Raw genomic sequence first — 19,861 nt, 5'->3', positions numbered from 1 at the left:
CTTTTTGCAATAATCCTAAACAAATTTACTAGTCAGCACCACTAAACATGCTATAAAAGTGACTTGAGGTGTGCAGTGAAATGGATTGACAAAATGCGGAGTACAAAATTGCCCAGCAGTCAAAAACAATAAAATCTCCAAGTGTATAAAACAGCTCCACATGTTACACAACAAACATTACTTGCACCCTTTCCACCAATGTTACATGGCAACTGCTTTTCAGAGCATGCATTAGCCTTGCTTATGGAACTCCCTTCCAAGTGATGTACAACTGGCTCCAATTGTGAAGTCAGAAAAATAAAAGGCTTTGAAGACCCACCTATTCCAGTTGGCTTTTAATTAACAGGATTTTATTACTTGCCTCTGTAACAAGTTCATGAATATTCTCTTCTGTATCTTTCCCATGTGTGGTCATTCATTCCAAGAGCTCAGCCAATCATCTGTCAGTTAATGACATGGATAGGCACACACACACACACCCTGAAATCATTACGGCTACAGTTGTCAAAGGAGCTGAAAGATGTGAAGCACAATTTCATCAAATACTGTACATTCAGACCCAAAGACTTGTCCTCTTCTCCCACACCAACTTGCTCAACTTCAACCCATCAAGTCTGCAAAATGAAACAGGGGCAGGGAGGTATTTTATATGCCCTAGTAATAAAGGGATGGTGTTTGTGGAGTTGTAAGCCTTGGTTAGAAACTTCTAGGAAAAGTTCTCCGCATACAGCAAGATACAAAAAGCCTGCTTTGCCTCCTTTTGCATTTATAATGGGTCTTGTTGAAAGGACCTAAGTTTCAGTGCTGCTGAGCCATTTGAGAATGGAAAATGTGGTGTCTTGTTCTCTGCATTGTGATAGTTATGATAGAGGTGCAATTAGCAGCTCACTGGGCTAAATAGCAAGAGTCCCCAGGGAAGGAGGCGAGAGCCAGCAGCTCCTCCCACATCCCAGCTGTACCAATACATTTTCCCCCTTGACTGGAAAGAATGTCCTGGTGCTTAGGAGCAGGAAAGGGTAGCCACAATAATCTCTATAAAGACAGAAGAAGATCTCTTTCTAGTGGGCCTTTGGTTTGGGACATGCATCCTACAGCTGCTCTGAAAGTAAATTAATGAATAGGCTGGTAAATCCCAAACAGTGTGCTGTGTGAGACCAGAACCCTAAAAGCATCCAATGGCAGCAGGCTGCTACCATGTCTCTATGTGAGTAGCAGACTCGGCCTGCAGTGGAGGGAGGGAGGCAAGACTACTGTGTCTTTCCATTGGGAGGAACTAACAAATCCATCCCATATTTCAGAGATAGGAAGCCACCTGCTCCATCAGATGGACTTGTTAGTTCCTCCCAATGGACTTCACTGGGTAAGTCACACTTTGGGGCTTTGCCTCCTTCCATTCAGCAGAAATGCCCTGATCAAGGACTCGTGCAGAGATACAGCAATGTGGCCTCCATTGTGGACATGTAATTCCACCTCATTGTCTAAAAATAAATGTAGGTAGTTGCCTTGTGTCTAGTCAGACCCATAGTGCATCTAGCTCTTTTCTTGACTGCACCAATTGGCAGTGGCTCTCCAGAACTTCAGGTGGTGGTCCCTTTTCCAGTCCCTCTTGGAGATGCCAGGGATTGAACCTGTGATCTTTTGCATGCAAAGGAAGCTTTTACCACCGAGCACCAGGTCCTTTCATAAAACCTTCTGGGTGTAAAAAGGTTACGCCTAAGAATTTTAGCTCAGGCAAAAAGGGTGCTTCAGAGCCAAGGTACACATTACATGGAGATCTGGGATTGGCTCTCTCAACAGGTATGTGTGCACTTTAATGAGAATTCAAAACCAGAGGCACAAAGAGAGGGGTGTTTAACATTTTTCCTCCCTCAACACATCATTTTCCTGATCTGAAACTTCCCCCCGCCCCAAACCATTTTCAGTCCCAACAAAGAATACTGAAGCCTTTTTTTGTATCCTACGTGTATAACAGCACCACAGGGGAGCACTTCAGTCAGGAAAATGGTATTGGGGAGAAGGTTAAACACACACCCAGACACACCAGTTCCGCTTCACCAATTAAATTCAGATTCCCTGTGGATACACAAAAAGTAAAAACAATATCAGGGGAACCCAATCATAGATCTCCAGCCTAACGTACAGTTTGTCCTTCATCGTTCCACTTCCAAGGTTTAGGCTCTGTGTGCCATTGCAGATGGAGCCAAATCTGCACCACTCATGCTGGTAGCAGCAGACCTCAGGGAACCCCAAGGTTTGCAAAAAGTACAAATAATCTTTTTCAGGGGTAGAGGCAAAAATCCTGAGAGGTGTGTGGAGTAACTTTCAGTCATTTTCTGTTTTGCTTTTGGTTGTAAAAAATAAGTTGTAAAATTAGTTGGTTTTACTTTAGGGTCAAAAGTTCACAAGGAGGCTATTCAGGAGTCAAAAGTATAGGGGATCTTTTGAGCAGGGGATGTCAAAGGTTCAGCCTAGGAAGCTGGAAATTAAGAAGAAACACAAACTTAACCAGGAGTCTACCCACTTTCTTACTGGTTAAAAGGTTGCAAAGCTACCGTACACCAAATCAGACTATCGGTCCATCTAACTCAGAATTGTCTACAATAAGTGGCAACAACTCTCCAAAATTTCAGACAGGGGTGACTTCCAGCCCCAGCTGGTGATGCTGGGGACTAAATCGGAATGTTCCACATACAACGTTGATGCTCCACCACTGAGCTGCATCCTTCCTCAAATTGCACAGAAGCCAAGTTGGAAAAAAGCAATTAGTTGCAAGAATTGAAATGAAAAAGTTGTAGAAACAGAAATTTTAAGAAGGAAAAAGCTGTTAGAGAGGGGAAAGGGCAGAAATGCTTTAAGAAAGCTGGACGACTGAAAAGTGTTAGGAAGCATGGATGAACACTGCAGCAGAAAGTGGCATGGAGAAGACCACAAAGGAACACGGAAGCTGAACCGAGGGCTACAAAGATATTAGTAACAGGCTTGGTCATGCAAACAGTCTAGCATAAGTATAGCTGCATGTGTTTGAGTAGTTACCCATAAGAACAAAACAAAAAAAATTGTGATAAATATAATTGTAAAATTAGTTGTTGTTTTTCTAAAAACAACTTTCACAAAAGCAGTTAAACTTATTGCCTTACTGAATGCTTATTAAAATGTACAGTTTATTTGGGGGGAGGGGAGAATGGCCTGAAGCCTTGTTATTCACCCCACACTTAAGATGCCATACCACTCTACCCAGTATAGGGAGGAGGTTGAAGTGCTGATTAGCAGAGCTAGCCAGAGAAAACAAAAAGATAACCAGTTGGTGGCAACTGTGCAGTTAACAAAAGGAGGAGTAGATTTGGCAGGTTTGCTTACCTCCCTGTGCCCCCATGGTGTAGCCCAGTGCCATCACAGGGGGAAACTTCAACAACCCAATAAGGACTGCTCAATGCTTTGCTGCTAGAAGGTGAACAGAATACTGGGTAAAAGAATAAAATGAAATAATGTGGAGGAGGGCATATCATCTGAGGAGGAAATCTCCAGATTGCAACATTTTGTTGTAGGTCCTACATGTCCTGTCACACATCTGGAGCGGGAAGAGGGCAGTCAAATTGCCAAATGAGGGCAGTCAGGGGCTATTGTATGATTTATGTGCCATTATAATATTGCAACAATTAAAAAAAACACCATAGTCAATAAAACTCAATGAAGATAAAGGCCATTTAGTGAGCGTAGGCCCAGAAGAAGTGCACAGAAAAATTGCCAAGATCTGCTTGTGTGGAATTTATGAAATGAAACCTGGATGGGAAAAAGGTTTAAGCCAGAACTGGAAAAGAAATCTAGACAGCTGTTTTAGTCATCACGGTCAAAGAGTTTGGAAATAAGAAGGGGGGAACCAAGGGAGACGGGAATTACGGGATTTGTAATTGGAGTGAGAACAAGATTCGTGAAAGCAGTGCTTTTTAAAGAAATTTTGCAACATGCTCACATTATAGAGTTAGAGGAGAGGTTGTTGAGCTGTGGAGCTGGTAATTATGAGAGGTTAAAATAAGACTGCTTTCGATTAATGGAGCAACCAGTTAAGCAGTGGATGAAGACAAATGAAATACTTGTGAAGACAGATGTCACTGCTACCATTCTGAAAAGTACTCAGTCCTCTCTGGGGTTTAACTTGGGGGTGGGGGCATGGTTCCCAAGCTTGAAGTAGGCCAGCTGTGGACAGCACTGTCTGAGCCTCAGTGATGTTGCCAATAAAACTGCTTCATTCTTTTAATCATCAGAGCAACTGAACCCTGGGACCTTCTGGCCTAACCCTTGCTGCGCCAACCAGATAACAGCTGGAAGATGTGCTGCAATTTGCCAGTCCAGACAGGCTAGCTGGATTAGGGGAGTCAATAGGAGCCCTGGTGGCTTAAAGAACTGCTGCCTTTTGCTTAGGTTCCTCAAGAAAAGACCCTCCACAGACTCCTGAAGACTCATCAGAAAGGAGGGGAAATTTCTGCACAAAGGCAACTAGGAGAAAAGTTCCAGGCTAGCCTTCTCTCAAATATGTAGTATCTATATATTGAAGAGGGAGTTGGCAGAGGGATATTCAAGCATGAAAGCCTCCCCCTCCAGTCTCAAGTGGTGCATTCCAGGATGAGCACTGCTGGATGATCTGCCCCTTTCCTATACAGTAGCAGGCTGCAGTCAGCTATGCAGAAGATAGAAAGCCTGCATTGGTCCCTCTCCTGTCTCGGTCAGATGTGGGGACCGGCAAAGACCAGCATGTGCTAAAAACCTCCCAACCCCCTGCACATCTGGGCCATACAGTCTTAACACCGAGACAGCATTCCCCATTCTGGAAAAATTCTTGCCATCTGGACATGCCCCGGGTTATTCAGACTTAGGGGACATCTGAAGAAACGCGATTGGTAGCCGCCCCGGAACTGGCTATGTGGAGAAGACCAAGCTGTGCTGGCACACTTCCCCCAAGCCAGCTGGCACCAGAGGGAGGCTGCATTCTGGCTTCCCCAAGCCTGAAGCTCAGTGAGAGACACATGCCAGCTGTGTTTGCAAACAAGCCAAGTTTAATGAGGCTCCAACAAGAGCATTCAAATGTATACTACAAAAATTTCCATGTTTTCCTGCTTTTCCTAGCCAGAAATTCAGAGGAAGGCATGAACGCTTCCTGACACATTTTTAATATACCAGTATACATTTTGTTTTGTTTTGTTTTGTTTTAAGGCTGCACATAATAGGAGAATGATACTTGTGTCTGTGTGCAGGAAACTCAACCACTTTTGTGTAATTGCAGGAGAGTCGCTGAGTTTACATGATCAGTAGCCAAGCGGCAGCTACTTTTTTTAAAAAGCCTACTGGATCAGACCAAAGCATTTCATCTAGCCCACCATTCACTCACCAAAAGCAGCCAACTCGATACCTTTGGAAAGTTCACCAGCAAAGCATGAAGTCAACAGCCTTGCAAACACCTGACATTCAAAGGTCTGCTGCCTTTGTGAACATGGAAGTCTGTGTCAATCTTTTTTATTATACTCATTATCCTGCTTCTCAGTCAAAATCAACAACACTCACATTCCAGATCAAGGGATGTAATACAGTGGTACCTCAGGTTCAGTACTTAATTCGTTCCAGAGGTCCGTTCTTAACCTGAAACTGTTCTTAACCTGAAGCACCACTTTAGCTAATGGGGCCTCCTGCTGCTGCCGCGCCACCGGAGCACAATTTCTGTTCTCATCCTAAAGCAAAGTTCTTAACCTGAAGCACTATTTCTGGGTTAGCGGAGTCTGTAACCTGAAGCATATGTAACCTGAAGCGTATGTAACCCGAGGTACCACTGTAGTACTACTCTATTCTGCCTTGGTCAGACCCCCACCTGGAGTACTGTGCCCAGTTCTGACCACAGTTTAACAAGGACACTGACAAACTAGAGCAAGTGCAGAGGAGGGCAACCAAGGGGATAAAGGATCTGGAAACCAAGCCTTAAGAGGAATGACTGAGGAAGCTGGGTATGTTCAGCTTGGAGGAGACTGAGAGGTGACAGGATAGCTATCTTCAAATATCTAAAGGGCTGTCACATAGGAAATGGAGCAAGCTTGAAAGAACAATGGGTATACAGAGGGCAGGATCCAAACTAACGGATTCAAATTGCAAGAAAGAAGATTCTGGCTAAACATTAGGAAGAACTTTCTGGTGGCAAAAGCTGTTCAAAAGTGGAACGGACTGCCACTGAAGGGGGCAAACCTTCATTTCATTTCAAAACCTCCTTCATTTGAGGTTTTAAAACAAGGGGATTCTTTAGCTGTGGTTCCTGCATTGCAGGGTTTTGGACTAGATGGCCCTTGGTGGACCTTCCAACTCTACAGTTATTCTATGACCCAAATTGGCTTTCAGTTAAAATCCATCACAAGTTCAGAATAAAGCAGGTGCAAGGTCAGAAAAGACCAAAGGCTTGGGTCTCCACCCACCCAGTGGATTTACTGTCAGTGTGGTAGGTGACTGCAAGTTATCCACCATTTTGACATTTCCACAATGCCCCAATGTAGCATCATTATGGGCAATGGTGAAAGCTACAAAATATTGACTTCCTAACTTCCTGCAATTGCCACTTAGTAATTTCAGGCTAAACGTCCTAGGTCAACAGGCTGGCCCAACTCAAGAGACAACTCTGGGGTGCTAGGCCCTTAGCAGATATCCAAGGATGCCATATGTTGAGGGGGTTGGACTAGATGACCCTTTGAGTCCCTTCCAACTCTACAATTCTGTGATTCTAATATGACATTGACTTACATCCTAGAATAAAGGTACAGCTGCCAAGCATACATGAAGCGGATGTTCAGTATCTCTCTGGTACTTGCCGACTCCGGAAAACTTCTTGGGCACTTAGCGACAAAGATGCGCAAATGCCCTTGATACACACACACACACACACACACCACCAGCTTTTCAGGAGTCCATTAGGCGACGGAACTTCTGTCCTCTCAATAATGGAGGGGAAACAAAATAATCAGAACGTATATTGTTTTCAGATCGACTGAGAGCGCCAAGACCAAAGTGCTTAATCATCAAGCATAACGGCACTGTTCCTGGAATTCCGTTAACTCTCTACTATTGAATCCCATTATTTCTCTTCAGCTATTTATCAGGAGATTTTAAACCAGAGAAAGGTCTTGGCCTAGCAAGCTCTCCATGCAGATCAAAAACAAACAAACATCTTCTGAAGGCCCACACCACTGGTCTGGTCTGAACCTGCACATGCTGACACTTGATTATGGCATGCTTGAGGAATATGCACACAATCCCACCCCACAATGTGTACACGTGGAGAGAGCAGGATCACTCCTGCTGGCCTATTCCTCAACATGTCCAGCATTTGGCAGTAGCATAAAAGGGACCTACATGCATTGCTTGGTCTCTTACTCCTCCCTCAGTACATTCACTGAGCATGTGAAGCACACACACACACCCCAGTGCCTGGCACCTGGGGGTCATATCTCTGGGATCAGATTCCCCTTCTCCAGGGGATGAGAGTGAGGAGTCAGAAGCAGAACTGCACGCAGGGACAGCCCCAGAGGCAAGTCCACCAGATGCATCTGTAGTATTAAAGGCTTCCCTAAACAGGGCTGCCTTCAGATGTCTTCTAAAAGTCTGGTACTTGTTGTTCTCTTTGACATCTGGTGGGAGGGCGTTCCACAGGGTGCCTTTCAGCTGGGTAGCTCAGTTGGTAGAGCATGAGACTCTGGGGTCGTGGGTGCAAGCTCCACATTGGGCAAAAGATTCCTGCATTACACGTTGTTGGGACTGGATGATCCTTGTGGTCCCTTCCAACTCTACAATTCTATTTTTAGGACACAGTTTATTTTTGTAAGTTGTTTTAAATGGTTTTTAATATTGTGTTTTAATGTTCTAACCTCATCCTGGGACCTTAGGGTAAAGGACAGGTAACAACAACAACAACAACATGCAGGGAGAGTTTTATCCCATGTTGCCCTTTCACACATTCTTTCAACGTGGGGGGGGGGAGGGAGATCATCTGAACTTTCCTTCAGTATTGGCTTAATGTAAGCCAGGATTCTCCTCAAACTTTGGGATAGTGTTACTAAGCTGTAAAATTTAATACACTCTGCAAAGATCACTGTAAAAGAGGGAAATGATTGCATTGCTGCAAAAGGGGGGGTTCTTTTTTTTAAAAAAAGAAAAGAGCAAAAACCTCAGCCAGGTTAAGGGGGAGGGACTTGATTCTGTCAAATAAAACAGCACTCTCTCCCAGCCAAAGAAAAATAAAGCAGAACCAGCAGGTCATTACAGCTACAGCTGTATAAACTAAGGCTGCAATCCACCGGGAACTTCATCCTGAGAGTCGCGCAGGAACACAGATCTGCTTCAGTGCGCCTTGCGCAAGGCAAGATCCCAGTGGTACAGGACAAACAAAGGAAGTATTGCTCCGCACAACGTATAAACCAACTTCTGGGATTCAGGAACAAAAGGTGCAGTGATGACCACTGACTTTAGCTAGCTCTAAACTGAATAGAAATGCCATAGATGCTAGGGCTATCGATGGCAGCATGTGGAACCAGACTGGGAAGACTCTGGGTTCAAATCCTCTCTCGGGTTGCAATCCTAGCCCTACCTAACTGGGAGTAAGTCCAACTGAATACAACAGGACTTACTTCTGAGTAGGCATGGTTAGGACTGCACTCTCAGCCAGGAAGATCACTGGATGACAATTTCTGTGCCTGACCTACCCCATAGGTTGCTGTGATGAACAAAAAAAGGAGGCGAGATGGGCAGTAGATTACATACAGCCCACCCCCAAACTCATCAGAGGAAGGGCAAAATAAGCATGCAATTAAGTATAGACCCAGGAAACAGCTTCGCACCAAGTCAATACATTGGTCTATCTAGCTCAAAGTGTTAGAAACTCAGATATATAACCTAGGCTCCAAATGGCTCCTTAAACCAAAGTTACAGTCACCAAAACAGAATGTCTAGTTGCCATTTTGGGGCAAGACAGCTCTAAAGTCTTATTTTGCAATGATGGACTGATTGTGATTGATAGTTGCACATTTGGCTAGTTCAGATGACAACCTTGAACTAGGTTAAAAATTTTAAGACCCTAAAGAAGAAAAGTCACTTGATCCAGGGACAGTCCACATATATATTGGCCTATTCTGATCTCTTTTTCTTAATGGTGACTGCTCCTGTTCAGGCTGCACAGAAAAAGTATTTTGCTTTCTGAAATTCATTCCAATTATGCAGATAAAATATAACTGATAAAATTCTACAGGATGGGGCATTAGTGTGTGAAAACAGTCAATATCCAATGATCCCCAGGCATGCACTTCCAGATGGTGGAGATCCTGGCACCCAGACATCTTTACTTGGTCACAAGTGGTCAATAGCCAGGTGCAAAATATGCTTGGTGCCTGGCTAATTTCAAAGACTGCTAGCTCAGTAATGTCTGCACTGATTGGCAGCAGATTCCCAGGGTTCTAGGCAGGTGTCTCTCCCAGCCCTACCTGGAGATGCTAGGGGTTCAACCTGAAACTTTCTGTACACAAAGCAGATGCTGTATCAGTGAGCCAATGGCCTTTCCCTCTGAACAAAACATTCAAAAGCTGTTAGTAGTGGCCTCCCTACTTTCTGATTGTCGAATGCTGCTAAATTGCACCACTTAATATATTTATAGGCCTCTATATAGACCAACGTGGGACGCGGGTGGCGCTGTGGGTAAAACCTCAGCACCTAGGACTTGCCGATCGCATGGTCGGCGGTTTGAATCCCCGCGGCGGGGTGCACTCCCATCGTTCGGTCCCAGCACCTGCCAACCTAGCAGTTCGAAAGCACCTCCGGGTGCAAGTAGATAAATAGGGGCCACTTACCAGCGAGAAGGTAAACGGCGTTCCGTGTGTTGCGCTGGCTCACCAGATGCAGCTTGTCACGCTGGCCACGTGACCCGGAAGTGTCTGCGGACAGCGCTGGCTCCCGGCCTATAGAGTGAGATGAGCGCACAACCCTAGAGTCTGGCAAGACTGGCCCGTACGGGCAGGGGTACCTTTACCTATATAGACCAACAGCTGTATTAACATTATGTATGTACTGTAGCAAGACAACTTCCACTCTTTTAATCTGCGCATACAGGAACCTTTAAAATTTCACATATATGTGCACACATATTCCATGCTGAAAACAAACCCTGGTGATCAGGCAACGATGCATTTTATGATTAACTACCGAAATAATCTTTTAGTTATAATCAAATCTACCATGCAGCAGTTTAGAAGCACCAGCCGCCTCCACACTGGCGATTTCCACAATGAGCTCAGCTGCTGCTTGAAACAGACAACCTGTAAAGTTCTCAACAACAGAAGAGGACCTCATGAAATGCTCAGGGACCCCAGTTGTAACCTCATATCGTCCAGTTCATTGATGTGCTAATGTGCTCCATCCTCAAGCTGAGAAACCAGAGAGGCAGAAATTTACAAGCCGCCACCCTTCCCCAGTGGGTGGGAAAATAGGTGTGGATAGAAGAAGCAAAAGAAATCTGATCTGGAATTGAGGGAACACTATCTTCTTCCTATCATTTAATAAATAAAACAGGCTAAAAGCTTGTCCCAGTCTTCCACTCTGGGAGGTGGGGGAAAGCCCTTGCACACATTTTGCTAAGCCAAAGGTTTGTTATAGACAACAAAATACAAGTCAGCATCAAACAGGGCATATAAAACTAGTGACATACAGCAATGGCAACAACAGCAAGTGCAGTGAAATTACTGTATTTTTTGCCCTATAGGACGCACCCGACCATAGGACGCACCTTGTTTTAGAGGGGGCGAACAAGGGGGAAAAAATCTCTCCCTCTCTGCACAGCGCCCCTTCAGTGAAGTGGCAGGAGAAACGGAGCCCCTTCTATTTCTCCTCCCGCTTCGCTGAAGGGGTGCTGTGCAAAGAGGGAAAGCTGCGCAACACCTCTCCAGCGAAGCAAAGCCAGGAGAGCAAGAGGGATCGGTGCGCACCGACCCCTCTCGCTCTCCAGGCTTCAGCGACAGCAACGCGAAGCCTCCGGAGCATGGCGGGAGCGCTCCCACTGCACTTCGGAGGCTTCGCGTTGCTATCGCTGAAGCCATGGAGCCTGCATTCACTCCATAAGACACACACACATTTCCCCTTAATTTTTGGAGGGGGGAAGTGCGTCTTATAGAGCGAACAATATGGTGCATTATTTTTGAATGTGAAATATAACAAACTTAAATTTTCTAGCCTGTCTGAACTACTGCTCAAACTTGTTTATTTTAAAGAGGATGGAGCTTCAAATTGGTGCTAATGCACCAGTTCTGATTAGCTTGAGGTACAGTTGCCCATTATGTCTGATACAGCAACCTGCATTATAGTCAGTAATCAGAACTACCTGAAAGATTTTATCTCCCTTTGCGAACCTGCCCTGGTCCTTGGGTAAGAACCTTTCTCTTGGTGCCACAATTGGAGCTGATGCAAGAGAGAGCCTTTTCTGTGGCTGCTCCTATATACTGTGGAATTCATTCCCAAGAGAGATCAGATTGGCTCCCTCTTTGTTATCCTTCTGCCAATAGGCTAAGATCTTTCTGTTCAAAGAGGGCTTTGAATATTAAGGAGCAGATGATGCTGATCGCTGGGCTGCTGTTGGGGGGGGGGACTGTATCTTAATTACTGGTTCTAAACATGTTGTTTTCATGTATTTTAATTATTGTTTTTAACTAGTTTATTTTCATTACTTTGCATTTTATAATGTTTTTAAATGTTGGAAACTACCATGAATCCCAACTTGAGGAAAAGGTGGAAATAAAAACATTACGTAAATAAATAAATCTTAAACCACAGTTTGGGCATTGGCCATGGTCCAGTCATGGTCAGATGACAAAACTCACATGGGCTTCCTGCATCCACACACAACCCCTGGACCTTGGTGTACCATAGCTTCCCTTTACCTCCCAAACCTAGAAACTATGGTTAATAGCTTACAAACAATCCAGAATATGAAGCCACATAGAAGTCATTAACTATACATTCCTGGTCCAGGCACAACTGGAAGCTAGGGTTAACCGCACCTCCCTGGCTCAATTCCCTATTCATACACAAAGAGAGGAGCGAAGGGGTTACATGAGGCTGGTATATATCTCAGCTTGAGAAGATGTTAGTAAGTCCAAATTAAGTCACTATTTGATCTCACAAGAAAGGTGGTCAATGAGTAAACTCCACCTACCCTTTCATAATAAGGGGCAGTTCCTATATGGGGACTTCAACCCCTTTTAATGATCAAGAGTATGAAATAGGGGGGAGTAGTTTTCCTGGACTAAGCAGCACAAAGAACAAGTATACACAAATAACTTGTATATTTAAATAAACTATCTAAAGCAACGAAGTTGCCTTCCAACTATCTTTTGCATGGATACAATTACAAGCTGAGATTGCAGAAAGGGAGACAAAGTATCTAGTAAAAGGAGTGGGGTGGTTTTGGAAAAACTGGAGATTTTGATAGTACAGTGGTACCTCGGGTTACTAACTTAATTCGTTCTGGAGGTCCGTTCTTAACCCGAAACCGTTCTTAACCTGAGGCGCGCTTTCGCTAATGGGGCCTCCCGCTGACGCCATGTGATTTCCATTCTCATCCTGGGGCAAAGTTCTCAACCCGAGGTACTACTTCCGGGTTAGTGGAGTTTGTAACTAGAAGTGTTTGTAACCCGAAGCGTTTGTAACCCGAAGTACCACTGTAAATGCCCAGGCATTTTTCTTTGGGGTAGGTATTTTCGTTTGGGGTAGAAATTGCTACAGCTACTCTCACAGTGGTATATAACCTAAGCCTATGGCATATGTTTAATTTTGCCCAGGCTTTCCCTGACCCGTAAGATTCAACCCTATTTTATGTGTTTGAATCTTCCACTTTTCCATTTTTTTTCTATGGGTTTTTAACTTTGCTGTTTTGTTTTAGGCTGAGCTTTTGTTCTTGGTTTTTTCCTTGTAGGAGATTTTTGAAACATTAAGCTTTAAAAAACATAAATTTTATTTTATTTTTAAGATCCAGGGAGTTGACCCAGAAGAGGGGGCCAGTGATTTATGGGGATTGGCGGCACCGGGGGAAGAAGAATAATGGTCAGAGCCATCAGAAATGGAGATGGGTGCAAGGGACGTGTCGGAAGGAGAGACTGTTCAAGTGAGGGACAGGTCAGTCAAATCCCCACTATCTCCCGCCCTGCTGTCTCCTAGAACCAGGAGGGGCTTGGAGAGGAAAGAGCAGTGCTGACTTCCATTTCGGAGAAGCCTCAGGTTGTGCACACACACCCCATCAGATGAGGGTACATAAGTGGGAGAAAGGCGAGGTCCCACTGTTGCTGTAACTGCTCAGCAAGGCACAGACCTGGGGACAACTGCCTAGAAGCGTGCGTGTGTATCCAGAGCACCTTGGGCATTGTTGTAAGTGTGTGCTTTTGTCAATAAATAATGAACCATCACACATGTGCCTTCCTTGGCTGAGTGTGCCCAGGACACACAATACAAGCATTACACAATATTATAATGGTAACCTGGAGGAGGGATGCGGGTGGCACTGTGAGTTAAACCACAGAGCTTAGGGCTTGCTGATCAGAAGGTCGGTGATTTGAATCCCCGTGACGGGGTGAGTTTCCGTTTCTCGGTCCCTGCTCCTGCCAACCTAGCAGTTTGAAAGCACGACAAAGTACAAGTAGATAAATAGGTACTGCTCCGGCGGGAAGGTAAACGGCATTTCTGTGTGCTGCTCTGGTTCACCAGAAGCAGCTTAGTCATGCTGGCCACATGACCCAGAAGCTGTACGCCGGCTCCCTCGGCCAATAAAGCGAGATGAGCGCCACAACCCCAGAGTCGGTCACAACTGGACCTAATGGTCAGGGGTCCCTTTTTTGCTTAGTCGTTTAGTCGTGTCCGACTCTTCGTGACCCCATGGACCAGAACCTGGAGGAAGTGCAGAGGAAGCGATTGCATTTGAGCTAAACAATTAATTCTCCCTTCCTGATCCCCTATTTAAGCTATGAATGTGCAGCAAATGAACAACATAAATATGTACGGCCATGTGGGCTAGTAAAACTTCTTATGGGCTAATCACTTTTATGAACTTAATTGCTTGGGTGCTACCTCCAGCACAACCTCTATGTACCACAATCACATATTAACATTATGCATCATAAGGCTAAGAGTTTCACAGTAAGACCTGAAAAAACTAGATTGGTTTCTGAACAGAACCAATTTAAGATGGAGAGAGATGTCAAAGTTTCCAACAGAGGTTTAGCCCTGAATGAAGGAGAGTTACAAGGAGCTCAAAAGGGTTAGGCTAAAATGGCTGCGAACTTCATGCCAGGGCAAAGCAACTTATTTCAACACATATTTTAACGTTCTTGCACTATAATGAATTTCTAAGGGATTCCACTGAAATAGATGGTGTATCCTATTCTTTGGGAGCTATTGCCTATGTTCCTGCACAGCTCCCAAGCTGCAGGGTCTTCTAAACTTCCGCATCCCTGAGGAAGTCATTAGTTATATTATATCAGCTGCAAATGCAACATTATCAGCCCAAATAAATACCAGTATTGATCTGAAGCCATGCAAGACGCTTAACAGCATCAAATAGAAATATGGAATGCTAACTCAAATACTAAGCATTATAAACTCAACTCTGTCAGACAAGAACCTGCAAATAAGACAGATAGTGTCCGAAATTCAGATATATGACTTTTATTCAAGTTTCTTGATCTTCCAGTACCAAAGCTCTTGCTCCCTTTTTGCTGTGAACACTAGGAACTGGTTCACACGTTGGCTTGAAATCCTCATGATTGGTGGGGAAAGTATGGGCATGTGCCCTTCTCCACATAAGAAGCATGAAACATGAGTGCACAGGGGGCCATAACCATTCATGCCAAAGTTATGCAATTGAGCATCTCCTCTTTGGGGGGGGGAGCCCCTGTGGCCCAACACATGGAGCCACTTGTGTAACGTGTCACCACTTTTATCACATGTTATCTTGTTGCCTCTGGGGTCGATTTATATTTCAGTATCCTGCTTTATCACAAACTTGATTCTTCAAATCAGCTTACAAGCCACAAAAATGTAGAGTAATAGATATCAACCACAAGACATACACCAGTGATGAGAGGACTGGAAACTAAAAACAAAAACATAGCCGCAAATGAAACACAGTGTCTAATACTCTAACTGTGTAAGGGTATGCCTGGGCAAATAAAATTAAAATGCCTAGGCAAATAAAATTGGATTGACCAAGAGCCTAACAATGGTTGTAGCTGGTAAAATATTACCTATGGAGGGCACTTGAAAGGCAGAGCACCATCATGGACAAGGTCTGTTACATAGGAAGATAGAGAACTGCCTTATTAAAGTAAGGGTGTCATTCTGGCCCAGTACTGTCCGCTCTGGCTGGCAGCAGCTCTCTAGGGTTTCTGGAAGGGGATTTTCCAATCATTTTTTCCCCCTTCTCTGGGCGCTCTCTTCTAACCTCAGGAGGAGGAGGAGCTCAGAGAAGGGCTTCCCAAATGATCCCTAAGAACAGGCAGATTCATTTTGTGTGAAGAAGCCAAGATCAAGTGCTACCTTTGGTTAGAGAGAAGATTTTGTATCTGTGCACTGTTTTTTCAATTTCAGATACTCTGCTGCTGATTTTCTCCTCCCTTATTTTTAATGCTGTTTTAATGGATTTTGTTTAAATACCTATTTTTCTATTTATAGAAATCTCTGCCATTATTGCAGAGGAACTGGTATTATTACAAGAGTGGGGAGTTGTAGTTCTTGGGTTTTGTTGACTTTGATTATGTAACAAAGCTGTAAAATGAGTGTGTGTGTGTGTGTGTGTGTGTGTGTGTGTGTGTGTGTGTGTAAAGGTGGGTGGGTCCATCTTCCAATCTTAAAATTGCCACTAATTAAGACACACAACTTGTCAACCCATTTTCCAATCCATGTGCAAGAAGTTAAGACTGTACCTGGGTTTGAGAGTTGCCGTTTTTTTTTTTTTATGTAGAGCTTGCTCTACTCAGACATAACACATGCATAGGCAAGTGAGGCAGAGTGCTAAAACATTTATGTGTTCTTTTCCTTAATGTGTACAAAGTATTCCTGCAGCAGCTGGTGCACCTCTGCTTGCATCTCCAGAAGGCAAGATGCTTCCCAGCACTATGAACCCAACCATCACCTAATCAAGGGTGAGTGAGCCAGCAGCTACACGCCTCCCGTCATGAACAAGGACTACTTTACAGCTCCCGAAAGAAACTGCCTATTGTCAAACACATTTACAAAACGGAGAGGGCCATGTTGGAATAAACAGCCACACAGCCACAGCATACATACAGAGAGAGAGAGAGAGAGAAAGGCCGGCCAGATTCTGTAGGTGGAGGGGAGGAATACTATCAGGCTTTACACAGCATATTTGCTTCAAAAACTTCTATTTGGCACCTCCTTTTACAAATACCTACCCTGAAATGACAATCCCTTTGACAGATTTTCAAGCTTATTCTTTTAGCACCACCCCCTGGTGGTGGCTTGTTCCAACTAACCTTAGTGAAGATTAACCACCATTTAGGGTTTGGATGCCACACTAAACTGTGGTTAAACAAAAACAGAAGCTTCTAATCTTCCCACAGCTGAAAATCTTTTTCATAAAGTACTGTGAACCTATTCCTATCAGTGAATATGCTCTTCCTTCTTGGAAGGCCTGCTGAAATAAAAATGCTTTCCGTATGCACCATAGAGTACAGATTGTTGGCGCTGGTCTGCAGGCATCTCTGCACTAAAGGCTCTACTTTAAACAGTTGCAGAGTGACCCTCCAGCGCATGCAGTACCACACAGATAACCCTAGTGATCAGGCAGCGATATAATAAATAATGCAATGTCCTGGTCGATAAGTTGTTTAAGTCATTGTATACAGTGGTACCTTGGGTTAAGTACTTAATTCGTTCCGGAGGTCCATTCTTAACCTGAAACTGTTCTTAACCTGAAGCACCACTTTAGCTAATAGGGCCTCCTGCTGCTTGCTGCCATGCTGCTGGCGCACAATTTTTGTTTTCTTCCTGAAGCAAAATTCTTAACCTGAGGTAATATTTCTGGGTTAGCGGAGTCTGTAACCTGAAGCGTATGTAACCTGAAGTGTATGTAACCCGAGGTACCACTGTACTTACTAACCACAAAACCTTAAAAGTGGCTAAGTTGCATCTCAGCAGACAATGTAGTTCCCTCAGCAACAGCCACAATCCATATATTTCTGGAACAAGTATAAGGGCAGGCCTATATAGAGTGCACTGCAATAACTCAGTCCTGAGGCTAACAATGTATGGACCAGCATAGCCAAGGTATCCCTATGCAAGAACAGCTGTAGCTGACATATCAGCAGAAACAGTAGAAAGCCACCAAGGCCACTTGGGGCCCCAAGGACAAGGAGCATTTCCAAGAGAGCACAACCAACTCCAGAGCAAGTAACTGATCTATATCCTCAACCACTCTTCCACAGGACATCCAGAATTCAGTTTGCTAGCCCTCAGCCAGCAAATCACTGTGCCCTGACACTGTTACACTCAAGGCACCAGAGTGCAGTCCAGAAATTCTGCACTCAGGTGATTCAGGACCGCTGGTGGCAATGGCAAGACTATGGAGCCATGTCAACATTTCCAAGTCAATTGTCTCCCCTTCTGAGAGGAAACTAGGAAGCTACCTCATACCAAGTCAAACCACTGGTCCACCGAGCTCTACACTGGCAGCAGCTCTCCAGGATTTCACATGGGGACTCCACCTGGAGATGCTGGGGATTGGGTCTCAGACCTTCTGAGATGCTCTACCACTAAGCTACAACCCTTCCCAGGTATTCCGGGTTGCAACAGATTTGAAAGGGCTGATATCTGAACTACAATGAGTCCCAAACGTCCTGGCATTCAAGGTCTCGCAAGCAGAAGTTTGCTGACAACCTCTCCACAACTTCTGTGAATCTTATTTTAAATTCCTAGATGGCAGCCCCAAAGTTTCCAGGCTCCTGGAAACTAAATGCCCAGCATGCTTTTCCATTCTTTTCTCAAGGCCTGACCACCTATTCCCAACAACGCCTTGCTTCAGAAATAATTGCACTCACTTGAGTGGCTCAAAACACTCTGGATCTATCCCCAGCGTTTTGAACACTTAAAATAATTCCACTGAATTAACGCAGAATTGTGGGAAGGGAGTGAGGAGGTGAGGGAGTTTCACAGGCAAACTGTCTAGAAGTTTTATTGCTTAAATAAAAAAAGATAAAACAACACTAAGGGTTTTTCCCCCTTTAATAATCTAATATAATTACTGTCAGAATTGCAACTGGAAAAGCAAAGTTGCTTTTTTATTTTAATTTTATTAAGAAGAAGTGAACAAAGACTACCCAAGGCACCACAATAAAATTACATTAACTGTAAAATTACATTATTAATTCTTTAATCTCACTTGAGGCCTCAAGCTGTTGCTATGTCCAATTACCCAGCTAACCACCTGTCAGAATTGTAAAGCTAGTTTAACATTACCTCCAGGACAGTTGTGTGCCCTGTGTTCGGTCAGGTCTGCCAGCGAATCGAAGTCCTGCTGACAGTTATCGCAGGTGTAAATTGACTCGTCCTCCATGTCTTCATCTTCCTCATTTCTCTCTTCCTGGCTTGTAATGCTGTTCCTCTCTTCCAAGGCCCGGCTGTCCCTCGTATCATTCTCCAGTTCCCCTCCAAGACCTCCTGCCAGCAAGAACAGACACTGCGGTAAGTTGGGATTGCATGGAAGTTTCAAAAAACGGAACAACTCGATTATGTTAGCAAGTCATATAACGGCACTTTCATTACGATCCCTCTCACACTTTCAGTTTATTGAAAATACAGTAATTACATCATCATCATTATTACTATTACTACTACTACTACTACTACTACTACTACTACTACTACTACTGTTACTACTGCTAATACTCACCCCTTCACCCTTAGGTCCCAGGGCGGGTTGCAATATTAAAACACAATGTTTTAAAAAAGTGGTTTTGAACAGTTTACAATCAAAAAAGTAAGGTGGGTCCTAAAAATATGCACTTCAAGTGCCAAAAGCCGGGGCAAAGAGGTGTGCCTTCAGCATTCACTGGGAGCTGTATAGTGAATGTGCTAAATATACCTCTGTGGGAGGGAGTTCCACAACGTGGGAGCTGCCACAGGAAATGCCATCTCCCAGGCCACCCCACTTCAAGCCTATTAGGGTGGAGGAACTACGAAGAGGGCCCCCTCTGCCAATCTCAGCACCTGAGACAGTCTATAGTGGGGGTGGATTACATTGACAGGGTGTGTGTATCTTAATGGCCTCTAAGTAGCACACCATAATGATGTCTTTAGTAGCTATTTATTTTAATTTTTATTCCTTCCTCGCTTTTGTTCTAATAGAACACATGCTTTACTTTCTTATTTCATCCCTTAACAGAAAATAATGCTGATTGTCAGTGATATTATTTCAACCATTATTATTTCTACACTACACTGAAAATTGACGAGGTTTAATTACTGCCTAATAATAAGGCTGACATGCCATTTTTCAACTCTTTAATTCCCCTCCGCCAGCCAGAAAATAATGACCACTCAAATACTAAACAGTAAAATGAAGAGAGAAATCAAAGTATATTCGAAGGCACTTTTCTGAAACAGCCAGAGCTACCTTGCTAAACAGGACAAAGAAAAGCCACACTGCTGAATACCTGCAGGCTGATTAAGATGAAAAGGAGAAATGTCCACCTAAAAGCTCTCCCCATGGTGCTGCAGCCTTATGGCGCAGCTGTGAATCTGAAATCTCCATCACTATCGCTAAAACCCTGTCTGTAGGAACATAGGAAGCTGC

At 44.1% G+C, this 19,861-nt stretch overlaps 1 protein-coding gene across 3 annotated transcripts in view; it reads right to left on the bottom strand.

Moving 5' to 3' along the window:
* ZNF423 (zinc finger protein 423) overlaps positions 1-19,861 on the bottom strand; it is a 339,629-nt gene that overhangs the window by 205,647 nt on the left and 114,121 nt on the right. For all 3 annotated transcript variants that reach the window (XM_081201114.1, XM_081201113.1, XM_081201115.1), the window contains exon 3: positions 18,526-18,726. In XM_081201114.1, coding sequence (XP_081057240.1) covers positions 18,526-18,726 — 201 coding nt within the window. The remainder of the gene's footprint in view (positions 1-18,525; positions 18,727-19,861) is intronic.

The sequence above is a fragment of the Podarcis bocagei genome, assembly GCF_964188305.1.
Source record: "Podarcis bocagei genome assembly, chromosome: 7".
Taxonomy (NCBI): Eukaryota; Metazoa; Chordata; class Lepidosauria; order Squamata; family Lacertidae; genus Podarcis; species Podarcis bocagei.
This window is presented reverse-complemented; position numbering and strand designations above follow the sequence as displayed.